Below are 17,906 nucleotides of genomic sequence, written 5' to 3' on the forward strand. Positions count from 1 at the left end.
AGGTTCCTGCACCAGCCAGGAAGTTACCTTCCTTATTCACCTGGTAAGGAACTCTGTAAGTAAGGCATCAGGCAATTTCATTTTTTGTTTTTAAGGTGATCTATGGCTCCATAAAGTCAATCAGAATTGCTTAAAGCTATCTGGTTGTATCTGATTCTATATATATAGGTATTCTCATATATGACAGTACAAAGTCATGGTACTATAATCAATGTCTCCAATTGTGTCCTATGATAAGAAGAGATTTTTATTGAACTTATGCCCAAACCACATTGCCATGAAAATAAGAATACTCACTAGAAGTTTCTAAATTCTGGAGGTAGAGTGAAAAAATAAGTGTTTCAATTTTCCTTACAAAGTATAATTTACCAAATTGCTGTTGTTAAGTCACAGCTAGCATAAGGGCAAAAGTTTCCTTATACATGGAAAACATAGATTAAAAGCCATAATAGGAGCTTCCGTCATGGCACAGCGGAAACGAATCCGACTAGGAACCATGACATTGTAGATTTGATTCCTGGCCTCGCTCAGTGGGTTAAGGATCCAGTGTTGCCGTGAGCTGTGGGTAGGTCGCAGATGTGGCTTGGATCCTGTGTTGCTGTGGCTGTTGTGTAGGCCAGCAGATACGGTTCCAATTAGACTCCTAGCCTGGGAACCTCCATATGCTGCTAGTGTGGCCCTAAAAAGGACCAAAAAATAAATAGATAAATAAATAAATAAATAAATATAAAATCCAGTAATATTTCATACAAAAAAATCATACTTGTTGATCTTGATCTGTTAACAGTTTATGAACCCATTAGTTTTTCCTTTAGGATTCTTTAATTTCTTACCTAGTTCAGTGGTATGATCTGAAAGTTATCAGAAACTTATCCTTTTTATGAATCCTCTTGAGCTGAAGACCTGATTACAGTGCAACTGTCAAAGAAATTTAGTTATTTTTGTGACATATAATATTAGAATAATAACTAGAATTATGACTGATAACATTATGTCAGGACACATTCAAGTTTTAGAAATTTCATATAATTTCCAGAACATTGGTATGAATGACATTTACCCGTACAAGATAAACTAAGAAGTTTTACCACCACTCATTTGACAATGCTCCCCATGTAATTTAATGTACCAAAAACACCAATTTTTATTATGCAGTGGCTAATGACTTAATCCTTGTAGAATTGGATGGTAGGCAAAAGTCTTTGTGGTGCACACATATACTTTCTGAAATCTATTCTCAGAGATAACCATTTGTAAACTTTAAGGCACTGTGATTAAGAAACAAATGCAAATACCAAGCAAACTTGTTTTATTTGATGCTTTGTGAACACATTTGTTTTAATTGAAATTTGGTCAGTTTTCTGGTCATGAGAATATACTATTGGTATTCAACTACCAGAATTTTTTCATATGGTAGTAAACATAAAACATTAATTTCTTTGTACACTATGCCTAAATGCAGTAATCTCAGTGTTGAAGAGAGGTGCATTTTCATCTGAGGTCTTTGGAACCCTAGGAGTATTCTTTTTTTTTTTTTTTAATTGGATATAGCAAGAAAGATGTATTAAGGCATCCAAAGTGGATGGGCTGAGCTCAAGATGGCACCAGCAGGAAGTCTTCTGATAATAATGTAAAACACAAGTGTAAAGATAGAATAAGGACCAATACAAGTAGGGATGACTTTTCTCTCAGGGCAAGATCCTCCATTGTTTTGTTTAACATGTGAAAGCTACAATGGCAGGAATGACCACGGTGTGCTCCTTAGACCTCCATTCTCACAGCACATGTTGAACTTTTGCTGAACTCTCTAAAACTGCAGATTATTTGTTGATTTGCCAAAAGGAAAAAACAATGCTGAGGGGAGTTCCTATGTGGCTCAGTGGTTAATGAATCTGACTAGGAACCATGAGGTTGTGAGTTGGATCCCTGGCCTTGCTCAGTGGGGGTTGAGGATCTGGTGTTGCCGTGAGCTGTGGTGTAGGTTGCAGATGCAGCTCAGATCCTGCGTTGCTGTGGCTCTGGTGTATGCCAACAGCTACAGTTCTGATTAGACTCCGCCTGGGCACCTCCATATGCTGCAGAAGCTGCACTAGAAATGGCAAAAAGACAAAAAAAACAAACAAACAAAAAAAAAACAATGCTGAGAAGTGGACTCATTCTGGACCAAGGAAAGCATAGCTTCTCTAGTAATGGATGAGATGTGCTCAATAACCCAAATGTAGGTGTAGAACAAACACACTCCCCAATCCAAATTCTTGGTAAACAACTTGTTGATGCCTGCATGAACTTCCTTTTTCACAATAAAATCCCTACACATTTTCTTCCAGTGGGTCACTATTCTGAGTTCCTCTGGAATCTGTGATCCCTTGGTTACAATAAACTGACCCCAAAAAAGCTGACTTTTAACATCTTGTGCTTCTCACATTTAACATTTTTTGTTGTTGGAGATGTGGGATCTGAAGCCATCTTCTGCTCACTTTCCAAGCTGCCAAGGTATCTCTGTGAGCATCTTTTGCTCTCGCCTCCCTAGCAGCCCCAGGTCGAGGCAGTAAGTCCTCTTGGTCCCAACCTCCCTCCTTCATTGAGATTCAGGCCTTTATTCTGGCTGTCTTTTGTTTCATTGATCACTTAAGGGCTTGCTCCCTTGTGGTGCATGCACTATAATGGGGACACGCACAGTCTAAGACTCTTATGGGGGATTCTCCCAAGTCTGGCTTTCCTGCTGGGCACGTGTACAAAAAGCATGGCGCCACCTTTGGGCTTACCTAGGTACATGCCAGTGGTATACCAGAGGTAACATAAAATTGCCCTGGACACAATGAGAAAATGTGAAATTTCAAAATTGGTGATTTTGCACACACAATTAGAAAGTGAAGGGTCTAAAACGAAGCTAATAGAGTGGGAAGACTATTTCAGTTGGTATACTGAGGCCTCCCAAAGAGCTCATGAGACTCAAGTTTCATGAGTCTAAAACTGCTTCACTTCAGGATGCTGTTTCCAAGCTTACTGCCTCAAATAAGGATCTATGCTCTCATCTCAATACTCAGGAAAAGCTCACAAGGCCTCTTCCTTCTCTTCTCCTTCAGCTCAGACCTTGCTGAGCTGCCATCTTATCCTTCTGATTCTTCCATTCCTCCTCCAAAATCTTTATCCCACCTATTATCCAGACTAAACCTTTCCTTTTGTCACTGCTTTGAACCCTGATGGCACTGGCTATCTCGTAGACTATACGCCTTGGTCGCTTACAGAACCAAGCTATAGCTAAGGAATTTCCTAAGGTCATCGAGGACCTCCTCCACTTTGCAGAGGAACTTAACCTTGTGATATAAATTTTTGACCAGGGTTCTCTCAGACTCATAATCAATTAACTACATCCTAGTTGGAAAAAGCCGAACTAGACACTGGCAAACCACTACTGCCTGGCTTCACCCTTAAGATGACATCTGTACACAATAAATCAGTCTGAGGCATGCTTCTCAGGTAACTCAACCTTCATGAAACAATTCCTCAAGCCTTTCCTCATCTCACTGACTGGAGGAAAATTCAACCTACTACACAAAGACTTGATGAAACTATTCATGATTATGACTCATGCCTACAGTGTTCCAGGAAAACTCCGGACTCCCTATTAGGGCAAACAATCTCAAATCCACTTAAATTCAGTCTTTGTTGGGGGACTGGAATGAGGAACTCAGACTGCTGATGAAATAAGCACAATAGAATTGGGAAACAATGGATACTCGGTGGATTTGGCTAATCAGCTGTCTAAAACAAACACACAGAGAAACAGAAGACCACTAAAATCATGAATTTGTAGCTGCAGCATCTGACCACTGCCACTCAGGAGCCACCTCAACAGAAAGACCAAAATTCCCACCAGGGCTCCTTCCAAGGCCAGGTCCCTGCCACTCTCTTATGCAGCCTGGCCACTGGAAGAATTGCCCAAAGTTAAAAAGAAAGCCCTATTTGCAGCTTAAAGCCCATCACTCTGACCCTTTTCATGAACTTTCTGAGAAGTTTGAGAAGCATCTCCCTTTTGTAGACCCTCATGAATAGGGATGCTCTGAGGAAAGTATTGAGGTCTTCCCAGTACTCCCACTAGCACCATTGGAAGAACTGGACCTTTTTATAGGAGCTGAGGCTATTATCACTCTTATAGACACAGAAATAAATTTGTCTGTCTTGAATGCCACCAGCCTCAAGGCCCCCTTCCTCAGTAATGGTCTAAATGGTGTGAGTTTCCAACATGGTTATGAAGATGAACAAGTCAGCCCCTTTGCCTTTTGAAATAGGTTCTTTTTGGGGAACTCATCAGTTTCTTCCTGCTCCTTCTGTCCCTTTTGGGCCAAGAGCTCCTGGAAAAAACTATAAGCTAATATTTCCTTTTCCCTAAAAGAGGAAATACAATTTCTTCACTCTTCAAAGTCTACTTCCAACCCAGTCCTAATACTGAGATTCCCCTCCTTGCTTCTGTCTTTTCAATGTCTAATCACAAGGATTTGTTAGCTTCTGTTCCTTCTACCTTATGATCTACTTCTTCAAACAACACAGAATGCATTCATTAGGTGCCATCAATTAAGATCCAGATATATCCTAATAAAATTTTGCCTCACCTCAGACAACACCCTCTTAAGACCTGAGGCCCTAGAAGGAATTCATCCCATTGTCAAGGCACACCTCCAGAAAGAGGTCACGAGCCCATGCACCAGTCCCTTTCGTACACCAATCCTTCCCTTAGGCAAGCCTCGTGGTCAAGTTTGGTATTTTGTTCAAGATCTCTAAGCTATAACAATATAGTCATACTAGGTCACCCTGTGGTCCCCAGCCTTCAGATCACCCTCAGTTTAATACCTTTGAGTACAGGCTTCTTTACAGTCACAGATATATATATATAGTGCTTTCTTCAACATTCCTGTCCATCCAGATAGTCAGTACCTGTTGATAATATACTTAGACCATTATGCCTCAGGGCTACACATAAAGCCATGCTTATTTTTCAGATATTGAGACAAAACTTGACCAATGTGAATTTTGCCCATAACTCTACTTTACTTCAGTATATTGACCTTTTTTGTTATGCTCCCCTACTGAGGACAGCCTATACTTCCTCACTCAACTAGCATGAAAAGGACATAAAGTCTCAAATGACATGCTCCAATTTGTTCCAACCCAAGAAAGATATTTGAGTCATTTGCTTACTCTTCAAGGGTAACACGGGGTCCTACATACATCCAGGGCATATGTCAATTTCCCCCTTCCTGCCACCGAGTGCCAACTGAGATGCTTTCTTGGGTTAACAGGCTATCGCAGACTTGGGTTCCTAATTTATTCTTATATGTACAACCCCCTTTTCCCTTCTAATGGACAAGAGGCCTGATTCCCTTGTTTGGAACAAGGAGGCTGAATCAGCCTTGCAAACATTAAACACTCAGTTGGTGATAGCCCTGCTTTAGGGCACCCTAATTATTCTCTTCCCTGCAATTTGTTCTTAAAGTTAGCAGAAAACACCCTTGGCTCATTCAGCCCCAGGGGGGCAAACGCAGACCTATTGGCTTTGTAGCAACACTTGAACCCTATAGATTGAGATATTCTTCCTTGCTTCCAAGCAGTAGTAGCTACCACTGCCCTTCTATAGGCTACAGAAGAGACAGTTATAGAGTCTCCTTTTCTCCCCCTCATTCTACTGAGGCACAATTGAACTCACATCACATACAACACTTATCTGCTAGCCGACTGACATCCTATGAACTGTTGCTCTCCTTTCCAAATGTCACTTTGTCTCATTGTAACTCCCTAAATCCTGCTACCCCTTTATGATCACCAACAGGTAAGTCTTCATAAAATTGTATAACCGCAACTGATCTTATGATTAGTCTGCATCTAGACTGTAAGAAAAGCCTTTAGACACCCTTGACATTCCTTGGTTTACCTACGAAATGATGTTGGACAACTGAAAGCTGGAAACACTATCATTACTCCCTTCACTGTAATAGGAACCAATGCTCTGCCTCTCAGTTTCTGTAGCCCAACAGGCTGAACTATACACTTATTGCACTTTAATTTTGGCCTTTGGCAAACATGCTAACATACATTTATATAACATACATGCTAACACACACACACACACACACACTGAAACACTGATGGCAGGTATAGTTTTGAGATAGCTCATGATTTTGGAATGTTTTGGAAATAGGTTTCTTGAGCTCAGGAGGAAATAAAACTGAAAATGGCCCCTTTGTTAAGGCTTTGCTGGATGCAATCTTGCTGCATAATAGTGGCAATAATAAGTCACGGAGCATTGCAAAAACAACATTGAGGAAGGAAAGGGAAACTGACTGGCCAATAGAGCTGCTAAGGCTGCAGCATTACAAGATTCAGGCTCCATAAAGAAACTTCCTTCTATTGGTCACTCTGTTCACACCAAGTTAACTATGTACTACTTGGAAGGAATACCCAAGATTTAAAGGATATTATCAGAGATGGGCAATTGACTGCCACAGCTAAGGACAAGCAGAGGGGGGTCTCTGAAGGATGCGTATTTGATCAGCATTCTGGGCTTTGGTATGCCCTGCTCTTTCTGAAAGCACTCAAGAAACAACATTAAAATTAATACATGAGGAGTTCCCGTCATGGCTCAGCAGAAACAAATCTGACTAGTATCCATGAGGACGCAGGTTCGACCCCTGGCCTCGCTCAATGGGTTAAGGATCCAGTATTGCCGTGAGCTGTGTGGTTTAGGTTGCAGATGTGGCTGAGATCCCATGTTGCTGTGGCTGTGGCACAGGCCAGCAGCTACAGCTCCGATTTGACTGTAGCCTGGGAACCTCCATATGTCAGGAGTGTGACCATAAAAAAGACATAAAAATAAAATAAATTAAAAATTAAAAAATGAATACATGAAATGACTTATTAAGGAACTGAAAAAATGATAGCCTGGGAAGTAATACTTTTGGAAATGTCCCATAGTAGTGGCTAAATATGTTAAAGACAGATTTGCCCAAAGTATAACCCAGGAAAATTTATTCATATTCTCAAGGCCACTTTCCTTTATCTCCTGGTCCCTTCACTATCTGACAACTGGATTTTATCTAGCTGTCTCCCTCTCAAAAATACATTATGTTCTGGTAATGGTTTGTACATATTCTCGTTGGATAGAAGCATTTCCTTGAAGACACGTAGCTACCCTTGCAGTGGCCAAAATCCCTTTGGGATTCCTAAGTGAAAAAAATTACACATTTCATTGGACAAACTCTAAACACTGTAAATCTGGCCTTTACTACAGCATTTCCACTGTGCCCAGCATTCACAATTCTTTAATCTAGTGGAAGAACCAATGGTATCATCAAAACCCAACTGGCAAACTCTCTGAGGCCTCTGGTCTTCCTTGGTCTAAATTACTATTCATGGATCTATACCCTTTGGAAAACACAGGCTGTCACCACTTGAAACAATTACTAGAAGACCCATGATTCTCAACTCAGGACTATACAGGAAACTTCAAGTCAAGGAAGATCTTTTACATTATTGCCAAAGTCTCATCTTATTAAGGCTCTGAAGAAAAATGGATACCTGGTTGAAAAACCTCTCCACAGTGCACTCCCAGAAGAGGAAGACCTGGAACATCACAATTTACAACCAAGGGACTATGTTTATTGGAAAAGGCATCTTTTAAAGGACTCTTGGCAGCCCAGGTAGGAGGGACCCCATAAGGTACTCTTATCTAACCCCTGTGCCAATAAACCTAAAGGCATTGATTCTTGGATTTGTTTCCCATTTTTAAAAGGCTTCCCTGGAGTTCCGTTGTGGTGCAGTAGGTTAAGGATCTGGTATTGTCACTGCTGTGGCTCTGGTTACAACTGTGATGTGGTTTAAACTTAGCCCAGGAATTTCTACTTGCCATGGGTGCAGCCAAGAAATAAATAAATAAAATTAAAATTAAATAAAAAAGGCTTCTCCACCTGAATGGGCCTATGAAACAGCTGGAGAACAAAAGCTGAAACTGACCCAGAAGTGAAGTGATATCTTGTATACAGACAACTTTCCCAAGGCTCTGGACTAGGCCAGAGCACTCCATGTTCCCCATTAGTGAAATCGTTCTCATTGCCTTTGTTCTGATTGCCATCATCATAGAATTTCTATATCTCCTTCAATATGTAATAATTGATGATTATCAATTTGCCATTCTCCTTATACTCCTATATACACATTCTCAAGGAGTGAAAATTTTCATGCCTGAAATGAAAGTTTAAAGGAAGGGACCCAGGTCCTTTCGTGCCTTTTGACTATGAAGGACCAGAGAATTGAACTTTTGGGACTCTTCCTGGTGCCTACAGGTTGGTTTTTTTTTTTTTTTTTTGTCTCTTGTCTTTATAGGGCCGCACCCACGGCATATGGCGGTTCCCAGGCTATGGGTCTAATTGGAGCTGCAGCCGCTGGCCTACGCCAGAGCCACAGCAACACGGGATCCCAGCTGAGTCTGCGACTTACATCACAGCTCATGGCAATGCCAGATCCTTAACCCACTGAGCGGGTCAGGGATCGAACCCACAACCTCATGGCTCCTAGTTGGATTCGTTAACCACTGAGCCATGACGGGAACTCCTAGGTTTTTTAATGCTCTTTGCCCTACTACATACAGTGGGGATCTTCCATTGGCGGTGATTCTACAAAAACCATTATCTTGCCAGAACTCTCCAGGGACAAAGGCTCTGGCTCCAATTCTTGACTATTCAGCTTGGGATTCCTTCATTAACCAAGGCCATGGGCTACCTTTTTCCTCTATATTAAAATTTTACCTGGGATAATTTTTACTAGACTTATGTTGTTATTCCTTTAAAAGTCATCCAGAACCCTTATGCTTGGAAGAATGCTATAGCTTGCAGTTCCCAAAGTCTACCCAATGGAGGAAATATAACACATTGTTGGATATGCCATTGGCACTCTCCTACCCAAATATGCCATTAGATCCCCTTGGCTTGGGATCTCCAATTCTTCCCCAATTTTTTTTTTTTTTTTTTTTTTTTTTTGCTTTTTAGGGCCACACACTCGGTGGCATATGGATGATCCCAGGCTAGGGGTTGCATCAGAGCCTATGCCACAGTCACAGCCACCACAAACATGGGTTACAAGCTACATTTACAACCTACACCATAGCTCATGGTAACACTGGATCCTTAACCCACTGGGCAAGGCCAAGGATCGAACTTGCATCCTCAAGGACACCAGCGGGGTTCATTACTGCTGAGCCGCAATGGGAACTCCAGGAACTCCAATCTTACCGATATCCCTCCACTATGACTCGTTCAGAATTCATCTATTCTCCCAGTATACCATGTTTGCCTACTCGAATCCATAGCTCCTTTTCCTTGTTTGGTCAAATAGAACTAAACAAACCCCAACAGTTCTTAGGAACGTTTGTTCCAAAAGGACACTGCAGCTACCCAGAAACGTTGGATCTCCCCTTTACCTTGCTGTGCAACAAAACACATCCTCATGATGACCCCCATGAATTCCAAAAAGGAAGGTTTCTAGGCTTTGATCCATGGTTTAACTTCACCTTGACAACCCCTTTCTCTGTGCCCCATCTGACCATGTTTTTATCTGTGGTTGGAAGAGTTCTGTTTGGGGGATGTCCAGTCTCAACCCCCTAACTCCAGGTTCTCAATATGCCCCAGGATTTTTTAAAATTTATTTTTCCATTTTTGCTGCCCCATGGCATATGGTGTTCCCAGGCCAGGGATCAGATCTGAGCTACAGTTGTGACCTAAGCCACAGTTGTGGCAACACCAGATCCTTAACCCACTGTGCAGGGCCGGGGATCAAACCTGTGTCGCAGTGCTTCCAAGATGCCATCAATCCCATTGTACCACAGGGGAAACTCCTGCTCCAGGACTTTTTTTTTTCCCCCCGCTTTTCAGGGCCTCACTCATGGCATGTGGAATTTCCCAGGCCAGGGGTCGAATCGGAGCTACAGCTGCCAACCTACACCACAGCCACAGCAACGCGGGATCTGAGCTGCATCTGCGACCCACACCACAGCTCATGACAACATCGGATCGCCGACCCACTGAGCAAGACCAGGGATCAAACCCTCATCCTTGAAAATACTAGTCGGGCTCATTTCTGCTGCACCACAGTGGGAACTCCCTGCCCCAGGACTTTTAATAGCATCTTTAACTGCATTAAATTTTCCAGAAGTTACCAAATAGTATATATGCTCTACTTTCGACCTCTGCTAAGAGATCTCTTCTGAGGGACTACAAGAATATCTAAGAATTCTATTCGCCATGTCGAGGATTGGAACTCTCTACAAAATGATTTGAAATCTCTCTGCCACCATAGCAGACAATGCCATAGTCATAGTCATACCAAGAAAACTCCCTAAACTCATTTGCTCACATTACATTACTTAGATAACTGATTTGCCTTCTGGCAGAACATGGAGTTAGTTATCCGTGCCATCTTAAATACCACCTGTTGCACTTGGTGGTATAAATACTTCTGGTATAGTAGAAACTCAAGTTGAGGTACTACACAAGAAAGCCACTTGCCTCCATTCTGATACTCTTAACACTCCTAATGTTTGATTTGTTCAGCTGGTTATCCTCAAACAGTGGATCTTGGTTCAGAACTGTTGTGCAAACTGGGTTATTGCTCTTAATAAGTGCTATTAGTTCTTGCTTAAATTGATTAATTCTATACATAAAATTCTACTGTTTGGTTAAGGTTGGAGCAGAGCACTATGCTTGAGGCAGCACAATATTACACTGCTGTCAATGATTTTCCTGATCCATCTACTGATTCTTACTCCCAACCTCCACTCTGGAGGACAGGATGAATCCAGAAAAGGCAGCTAAGCCACTCCACCTATGTGGGACTAAGAGTTGTTCCAGTGATATTTTCTTCAGGAAAAATCATGAGCAAAAGGGGGAAATGTGAAAGGAACAATGTTATAAATGACTGAGTCATGCCCCAAGGACCTCCATGTTCATTGCCCATGCTGAACTTTTGCTGAACTCTCTAAAATAAAATTGTTGATAACCGTGGAGTTACCAAAAGGAAATAAAAATTCTCTGAACTGTACTTATTCTGTACTAAGGAAACAATACTTTTCCTTAGTAATGGATGAGATGCCCTTTATAATCCAATTATGTATACAGAACAAATTTACCTTTCAATCCAAATTCTTGGTAAACAACCTGTGTAAGAAAGTTCTGCATGAAATCCCTTTTTCTCATAAAAACCTCTACCCATTTTCCTTCAGTGGAACACTATCATGGGTACCTCTGGAATCTGTGATCCTTGAATTATGATTTTAAGACCTAAAACAAAATGCCTTTTGGCCTCCTTACAGTTAGTGCTTCTTACAGTTGACAAACACAGTAAGAAGGAAACTGTAGAAAATCAAAGGGCACACATCAACACTCCTATTTTTCCTATCAAACAGAATGTCAAGAAACAAGTGGATATTTCCTGTACCACATCTGCCAGAAATAAAATTCTAAAAACTTTAATTGATTCTCAAATAGAAATTATGGGTCCATAATATACCCAGTAACAACTCTTACTTCTTTTAAGTCACTGTAGAGCAAATTTCCTTCATTCTATATTATAAAGTCATAAAAAGCAAACAAGCATGATTTTTAAATTATGCAGATATTGCATGTTCTCCTCACTTGATGCAGATATGAAGCTTTTCTCTGGAAGGTGGCAAAACCTTGGCATATGTTGCTTAAGAAAAACAGACCACAGTCACAGGATTTTACTCACTTCTGCTTCCCATGAGAAGAAAAAGTCTTTGTGTCAGGGGAGTCTCAGGTCCCACATAGGGGATTTTCTTAGTTTCAGACTTACCTAAACTATCCCTTCTATAAACAGGTACTGCTGTGCAATTTGTACTGCTGTGCAACTTCTTGACTGTTTTTCCATTTATGATCCAGCTGGAACCAAGACATGCATTGTTTTAGGCTAATGAAAGAATCCTTTAAGCCAAGTGAAGCTAGAAGATATAAATGTATTTCAAATGATGACTTTGAATGAAGAGAAGGAAAAGTAATGAGTTGCAAAGAGCAGCACACATGCCAAACTCCAAAGATCTTATGTGCATCACATTAATGCTACCAAAGGAAACATGCCACAATTACCAGCTTACAAATTATATTTTCATTTTAAAAGTATCCAAAAATTACCTTGTACTCAATATGCCCACATTATAGATAAGCGGTCAGTAGAGAATAGGGCGATAGTCTTGGGTTAGCAATTACTCAACGAGCACAAATAAATTATTATCTACCCCTAGTGGCAAAGTGTGGGACAAAAAACAGCAAATTTCACATCCTGTCTATAACTACTTAAGAAAAATAACAAGCCACAGACTATACAGATGATCTAGAAGCAAAATTTAAATTAATCCAGAGTTCCTGATGTGGTGCAGTGGAAATGAATCCGATTAGGAACCTTGAGGTTTCGGGTTCGATTCCTGGCCTCGCTCAGTGGGTTAAGGATCTGGCGTTGCCCTGAGCTGTGGCTGTAGGTCGCAGATGCAACTCAGATCTGGTCTTGCTGTGGCTCTGGCTTAGGCTGGCAGCTGTATCTTCAATTAGACCCCTAGCCTGAGAACCTCCATATGATTCAGGTGTGGCCCTAAAAAGACAAAAGACCAAAAAAAAAAAAACTTTTTAATTAACCCCCAACATTTGAGATATAAATTCATCATTTCCAAAACTCATGGCTAAGAAGAAGGTATAGTTTCAACAGTAATGCAATAACTTAATATTCAGAAGACGTAATTAAAGTTCAGAGCAGAATTTTGAAGATGACTCCATTTCCAATCCAGTGAACACCAGCAAAAAACAGAACATATTTGAGCTGTGATGATGGCTTTCTAGTTTTGAATATAACTTACTTGGCTTTATTAATAATTACTGCCAGGTTTTAAGGAAGACCAAAACTTACTTACATTTAGTTGTTATTTAGCCATGGTTCTCACTGACATAGTTTTTAATTAGAGCTTATTCAAACTCCGTGGTTGCTATCATTTTTAATTATAATAAATACTTGCTTTTACTGCATATATAATCATCAAGCTGAAATTCCTTCACATTTATTTTAAAACACTTTTTTCCATTTCTATTCAAATATGTGTTTATATGTACTAGAGCTACCCAGAAAAGAAATTTATTTTATATTATGGCTTAATGTTTAGAACCCCTACATTCACTGACATAATGTATTAATATACAAACTTTACCAACATTAATATGCATGATGAGAACTTAGTTCTAGTAATTTTCCTGATTTTATTATCTTCTGTATACCAGTATTTATTGATACCAATATATTTCTTTTTAGCAATGTGCATTATATTTCTATTCAAGTTTAGTACAATATTACTAGAACTATTACTAGAACTTAGGACTTCTCACATTATAAAATACCATATTTATTTGAACAGTATAATGGTTTATGTAACACATTTTAAAATCACTTTTACTATATGATGAAAATTATTTTTTTCTAAAAATTCCTCCATAAAGTTGCAATGCATTGTATATACACCTAATATCTTTATATGACAGCAAATATGACACTTTCAGAACATGATATCCATCAGATTAAATTATTAATTTGCCTTTTCTTGGTATTACAGTTTGTTAATAACTGTTTGTTTCTGTTTTAAAAATACATAAGCATTGTAAGCACAAGAAATTATACCTAATTCAGATATCAAAAAGCTAAGGAACTGATTTAACAATAGTGAAATATAAAAGGAAATTTGTTCCAATTATTACAGAATTTGACTTTGGCTTATAGCATTTGTGCTGTAATCAGTGGTGCTTTAATAAAATCTCTGAGAACTGAAGGATAGCTTTTGTAACTAAAAGGATGCCAGGTTGAAGAATGAATGGAATCAGAACTTAAGGACCGGGAGTTCCCGTCGTGGCGCAGTGGTTAACGAATCCGACTAGGAACCATGAGGTTGCGGGTTCGATCCCTGCCCTTGCTCAGTGGGTTAAGGATCCGGCATTGCCGTGAGCTGTGGTGTAGGTTGCAGACGCGGCTCGGATCCCGCGTTGCTGTGGCTCTGGCGTAGGCCGGTGGCTACAGCTCCGATTCAACCCCTAGCCTGGGAACCTCCATATGCCGCGGAAGCGGCCCAAGAAATAGCAACAACAACAACAAAAGACAAAAAAAAAAAAAAAAAAAAAGAACTTAAGGACCATCTCCAATCACCTTATTTTATGGAATGAGGAATAAAAATGGAAGCTGAACTAGGTGTTCTGGACTTTTCAATGTTCTTTGCCACTGTTGTTTTTGGTTCTGAAAAATGTAACTTGTATCAGACAAAAAAATACTAAAAACGGTGCCTGAAGCCATAAAGTTTGTCCAAATGTCTCATTTCCTTTTTTGGTCCAAGTGTGAAAGTGGTACCCCGAGGATGGAAATCACGAAAATGCCTGCCCATTAGGGCCACAAGTGCAGCATATGGAAAGTCCCCCCCCCCCGCCCCCCGGGCTCTGACTTTTTTTTTTTTTTTTTTTTTTTGGTCTTTTGAGGGCTGTGCTCTTGGCATACAGAGGATCCCAGACTAGGGGTCAAATCAGAGCTACAGCTGCTGGCCTATACCACAGTCACAGCAACGTGGAATCCAAGCCACATCTGCGACCTACACCAACCTACACCACAGTTCACGGCAACGCTGGATCCTTAACACGCTGAGCAAAGCCAGGGATTGAACCCACATCCTCATGGATGCTAGTCAGAATTTGTTTTCTGCTGAGCCATGACAGAACCTTTTGAATGTAGAGAACTGCTGAAGATGAGTGAAGGTTACGTGGCAGATTATCATATTATTTTTTCTCTGAAAAAGAAACCTTCTAAGATTTGCTGATACAAAATGCGTAAGTACATTAGAAAAAATTATATGGGGTGCAGAATGTGAAAACTCATTTTTCTTAGTCCTACCACTTTAATCCCTGGAGGATAATACAGGGGACAGTCTGGTGTGTATCTTTTGTTATATGTATATTTACATATGTGTACATACACACATATTTACATATCTATGGTACACATGTCCAAGTTTCCTTTAGTATGCCATTAAGGAATTACTGAATTCAGTAGTATATGCATTTAAAAATTTGAAAGCTCTGCCCTCAACAAGGCTTCATGAATTTCCATTCACCAGTCTTGTGCTGTATGACTTTGGAATATGCCACGAATCCTTTCTGGAAACAGATGGGATATAAATAAATAAATGCTTAAAAAAAAATGCATGCCCAGAAAAGGTGGTATGCATCAGTTTAATAAGAAACTAATTTGGAGAACAATATTCTATTGTCAAATTTCTGTAGCTGGACTTTGCAATGGCATCTCTGCAGAACACAAGATACATAATTTTTATAGTATATACAAATATTCTATAGGGATATTAAAGTTTTTAGCTGGTGAAAATGACTTAGTGGGATATAAAAATCCCAAATAAACAAGGAAATAGGTTGCATTCTTTAAGTTTTTTTGTTTGTTTGTTTTTGTCTTTTTAGGGCTGCACCTGTGGCACATGGAGGTTACCAGGCTAGGGGTCTAATCAAAGCTGTAGCCGCCGGCCTACACCAGAGCCACAGCAATGCCAGATCCAAGCCATGTCTGCGACCTACACAGCTCATGGCAACGCCAGATCCTCAACCCACTGAGCGAGGCCAGGCAACCTCATGATTTCTAGTCGGATTAGTTTCCGCTGCGCCATGATGGGAACTTCTGTGTAAGTATTTTTTTAAAGATACTTTGGCTTTTAAGATCTTCTTAAAAACACCTGAGTCATAAAAAATTAATACTATAAAAATTAGCTATTTCTTTCATTCTCTACTACGACAAATCAATTTGCTGAAGATCAGTTCATCCTAGATCAAAATACACTGTAATACCATATCTGTTATCTTCATGATGCCACTAACGAATAGGTATATAATTATTTTAGTAATTCAAATTGATTCCATAACTTACTTAAAAGCCATTGTTCCAAATGAACTGTGCAACAATCCAAAGTAACCAACAACCAAGTCAATCTTGTCATAGTCTCATTATTTTTAATATATAATAGTGACAGCCTAATATATGCAATTATATTCCCACTAGGAGGTCTATACATTAGCTATTATCATCAAAGTATATCAATTTCTTCAAGCAGATTTTTTGTATGTAAGAAACACAACAAAATTGGCTTTTCAAGAAAATCAAATATTGCCATTCAGGCTTCAAAAAATATGAGGTAAAAAAAAATGCAAGTTATATACAAAACATTATATTGTGAACTATAACCAAATTCACAATTTCAATCTAAATGGCAGAGCTAAGATTTTTCTATGGCAAATTTATCTTAATTATTTCAAGTTAAACAAAAATTCTTTTTTTTTTTTTTTTGGTCTTTTGTCCTTTAAGGGCTGCCCCCATGGCATATGGAGGTTCCCAGGCTAGGGGTCTAATTGGAGCTGTACTTGCCAGCCTACACCAGAGCCACAGCAATACCAGATCCGAGCCACGTCTGCGACCTACACCACAGCTCATGGCAACGCTGGATCCTTAACCCACTGATCGAGGCCAGGGATCAAACCCGCAACCTCATGGTTCCCAGTCAGATTTGTTTCCACTGTGCTACAATGGGAACTCCAAACAAAAATTCTTAATACTTATGGTTAGGTTACTCTACCGTATTTCCTAATAAAGCTGTGCTTCTAGGAACAGTTTTAAATATTAGCTTTTCTGTCTGCCTTTTACCGTGATACACTGATAATTTTAAACCATAAAGAACGTTAACAACCCCTTAACTTAAAACGACTTTGAAGTTTATTTTACAGCACTTTTATTGAGACATCATGTAACCACTGACCAGGACTGTTTACAAATGTAATTCTTGGCCTTTGAGACAATTAAAAACTTTTAAGTACTAAAATTTTACATCATGATTTGTTTAACTTAGGAAGTGTTATGATGGTTGAAAACTGAGAAGAAAATCTAAAGCAAAAATATAATGATTTCCACAAAAACCATATATTTCTCCCTTATATCAAAGGGAGAGAAGAAGAAGGAAGAAAAGAAGAGGAAAAAAGATGAGAAGAGAGAGAAAAAGGGCAAGACAGGCAAGAAAAATACTTTTTTCCCCGTTTGCAAAAAGGAGGGAAACTCTGTGAGGTCTCAGCAAATAGTGTAATCAACTGAGTCAATTTATATTAAGGCATCTTCTTTACATGTTATTGAATCCCATCATGCCTTTCATATTGCCAGCTGCACCCTGCTGGAACTGCCTCATCATTGACTGAAGTCCTGCCATACCACCTAGAGTGAAAGTAGAATAAAATCAGATAATTACTAAACAGAACTTTAAACATTTGTAACTTTTACCTAAAAGTACCTGAACTTCTAAAAAATATACTGGATTCTGACTACAATTTGGTCATCAGCCTTAAAGAACATAAAAATTTATATTACCACCAGTATCCTCATCTGTATAAGAGAATGAATAACTTATCACATCAAATTATGAGGAATACATACTAAATGAAGAGAACAAACAGAAGGAGTTCCTGTTGTGGCTCAGCTGTAACAAACCTGACTAGTATCCATGCGGCTACAGGTTTGATCCTGGCCTTTACTCGGTAGGTTAGGGATCCAGTGCTGCTGTGAGCTGTGGCGTAGGTTGCAGACACGGCTCAGATCTGGTGTTGCTGTGGGTGTGGCATAGGCTGGCAGCTGCAGCTCTGATTTGACCCCTAGCCTGGGAACTTCCATATGTGGCGAATGCAGCCCTAAAAAGACAAAAACAAGCAAGCAAATAAACAAAAAACAAATAGAACCTGTCACGAGTAGGAAGTCAGTAAACAAATATACAAATATTTTTTTTCCTGGGA

General features: G+C 39.7%; 1 protein-coding gene across 2 annotated transcripts in view; it reads right to left on the reverse strand.

Moving 5' to 3' along the window:
- Window positions 1-16,844: 16,844 nt before the first annotated feature.
- SRP54 (signal recognition particle 54) overlaps window positions 16,845-17,906 on the reverse strand; it is a 47,483-nt gene continuing 46,421 nt past the window's right edge. For both annotated transcript variants that reach the window (XM_001927799.8, XM_005656302.4), the window contains one exon: window positions 16,845-17,334. In XM_001927799.8, coding sequence (XP_001927834.3) covers window positions 17,243-17,334 — 92 coding nt within the window. In that variant the 3' untranslated portion in view covers window positions 16,845-17,242. The remainder of the gene's footprint in view (window positions 17,335-17,906) is intronic.

This window comes from Sus scrofa, chromosome 7 (assembly GCF_054392235.1).
Source record: "Sus scrofa isolate SSC_HxYL_T2T_F1_AM1 chromosome 7, Sscrofa_HxYL_maternal_Yorkshire_Landrace_v2.0, whole genome shotgun sequence".
Classification (NCBI taxonomy): domain Eukaryota; kingdom Metazoa; phylum Chordata; class Mammalia; order Artiodactyla; family Suidae; genus Sus; species Sus scrofa.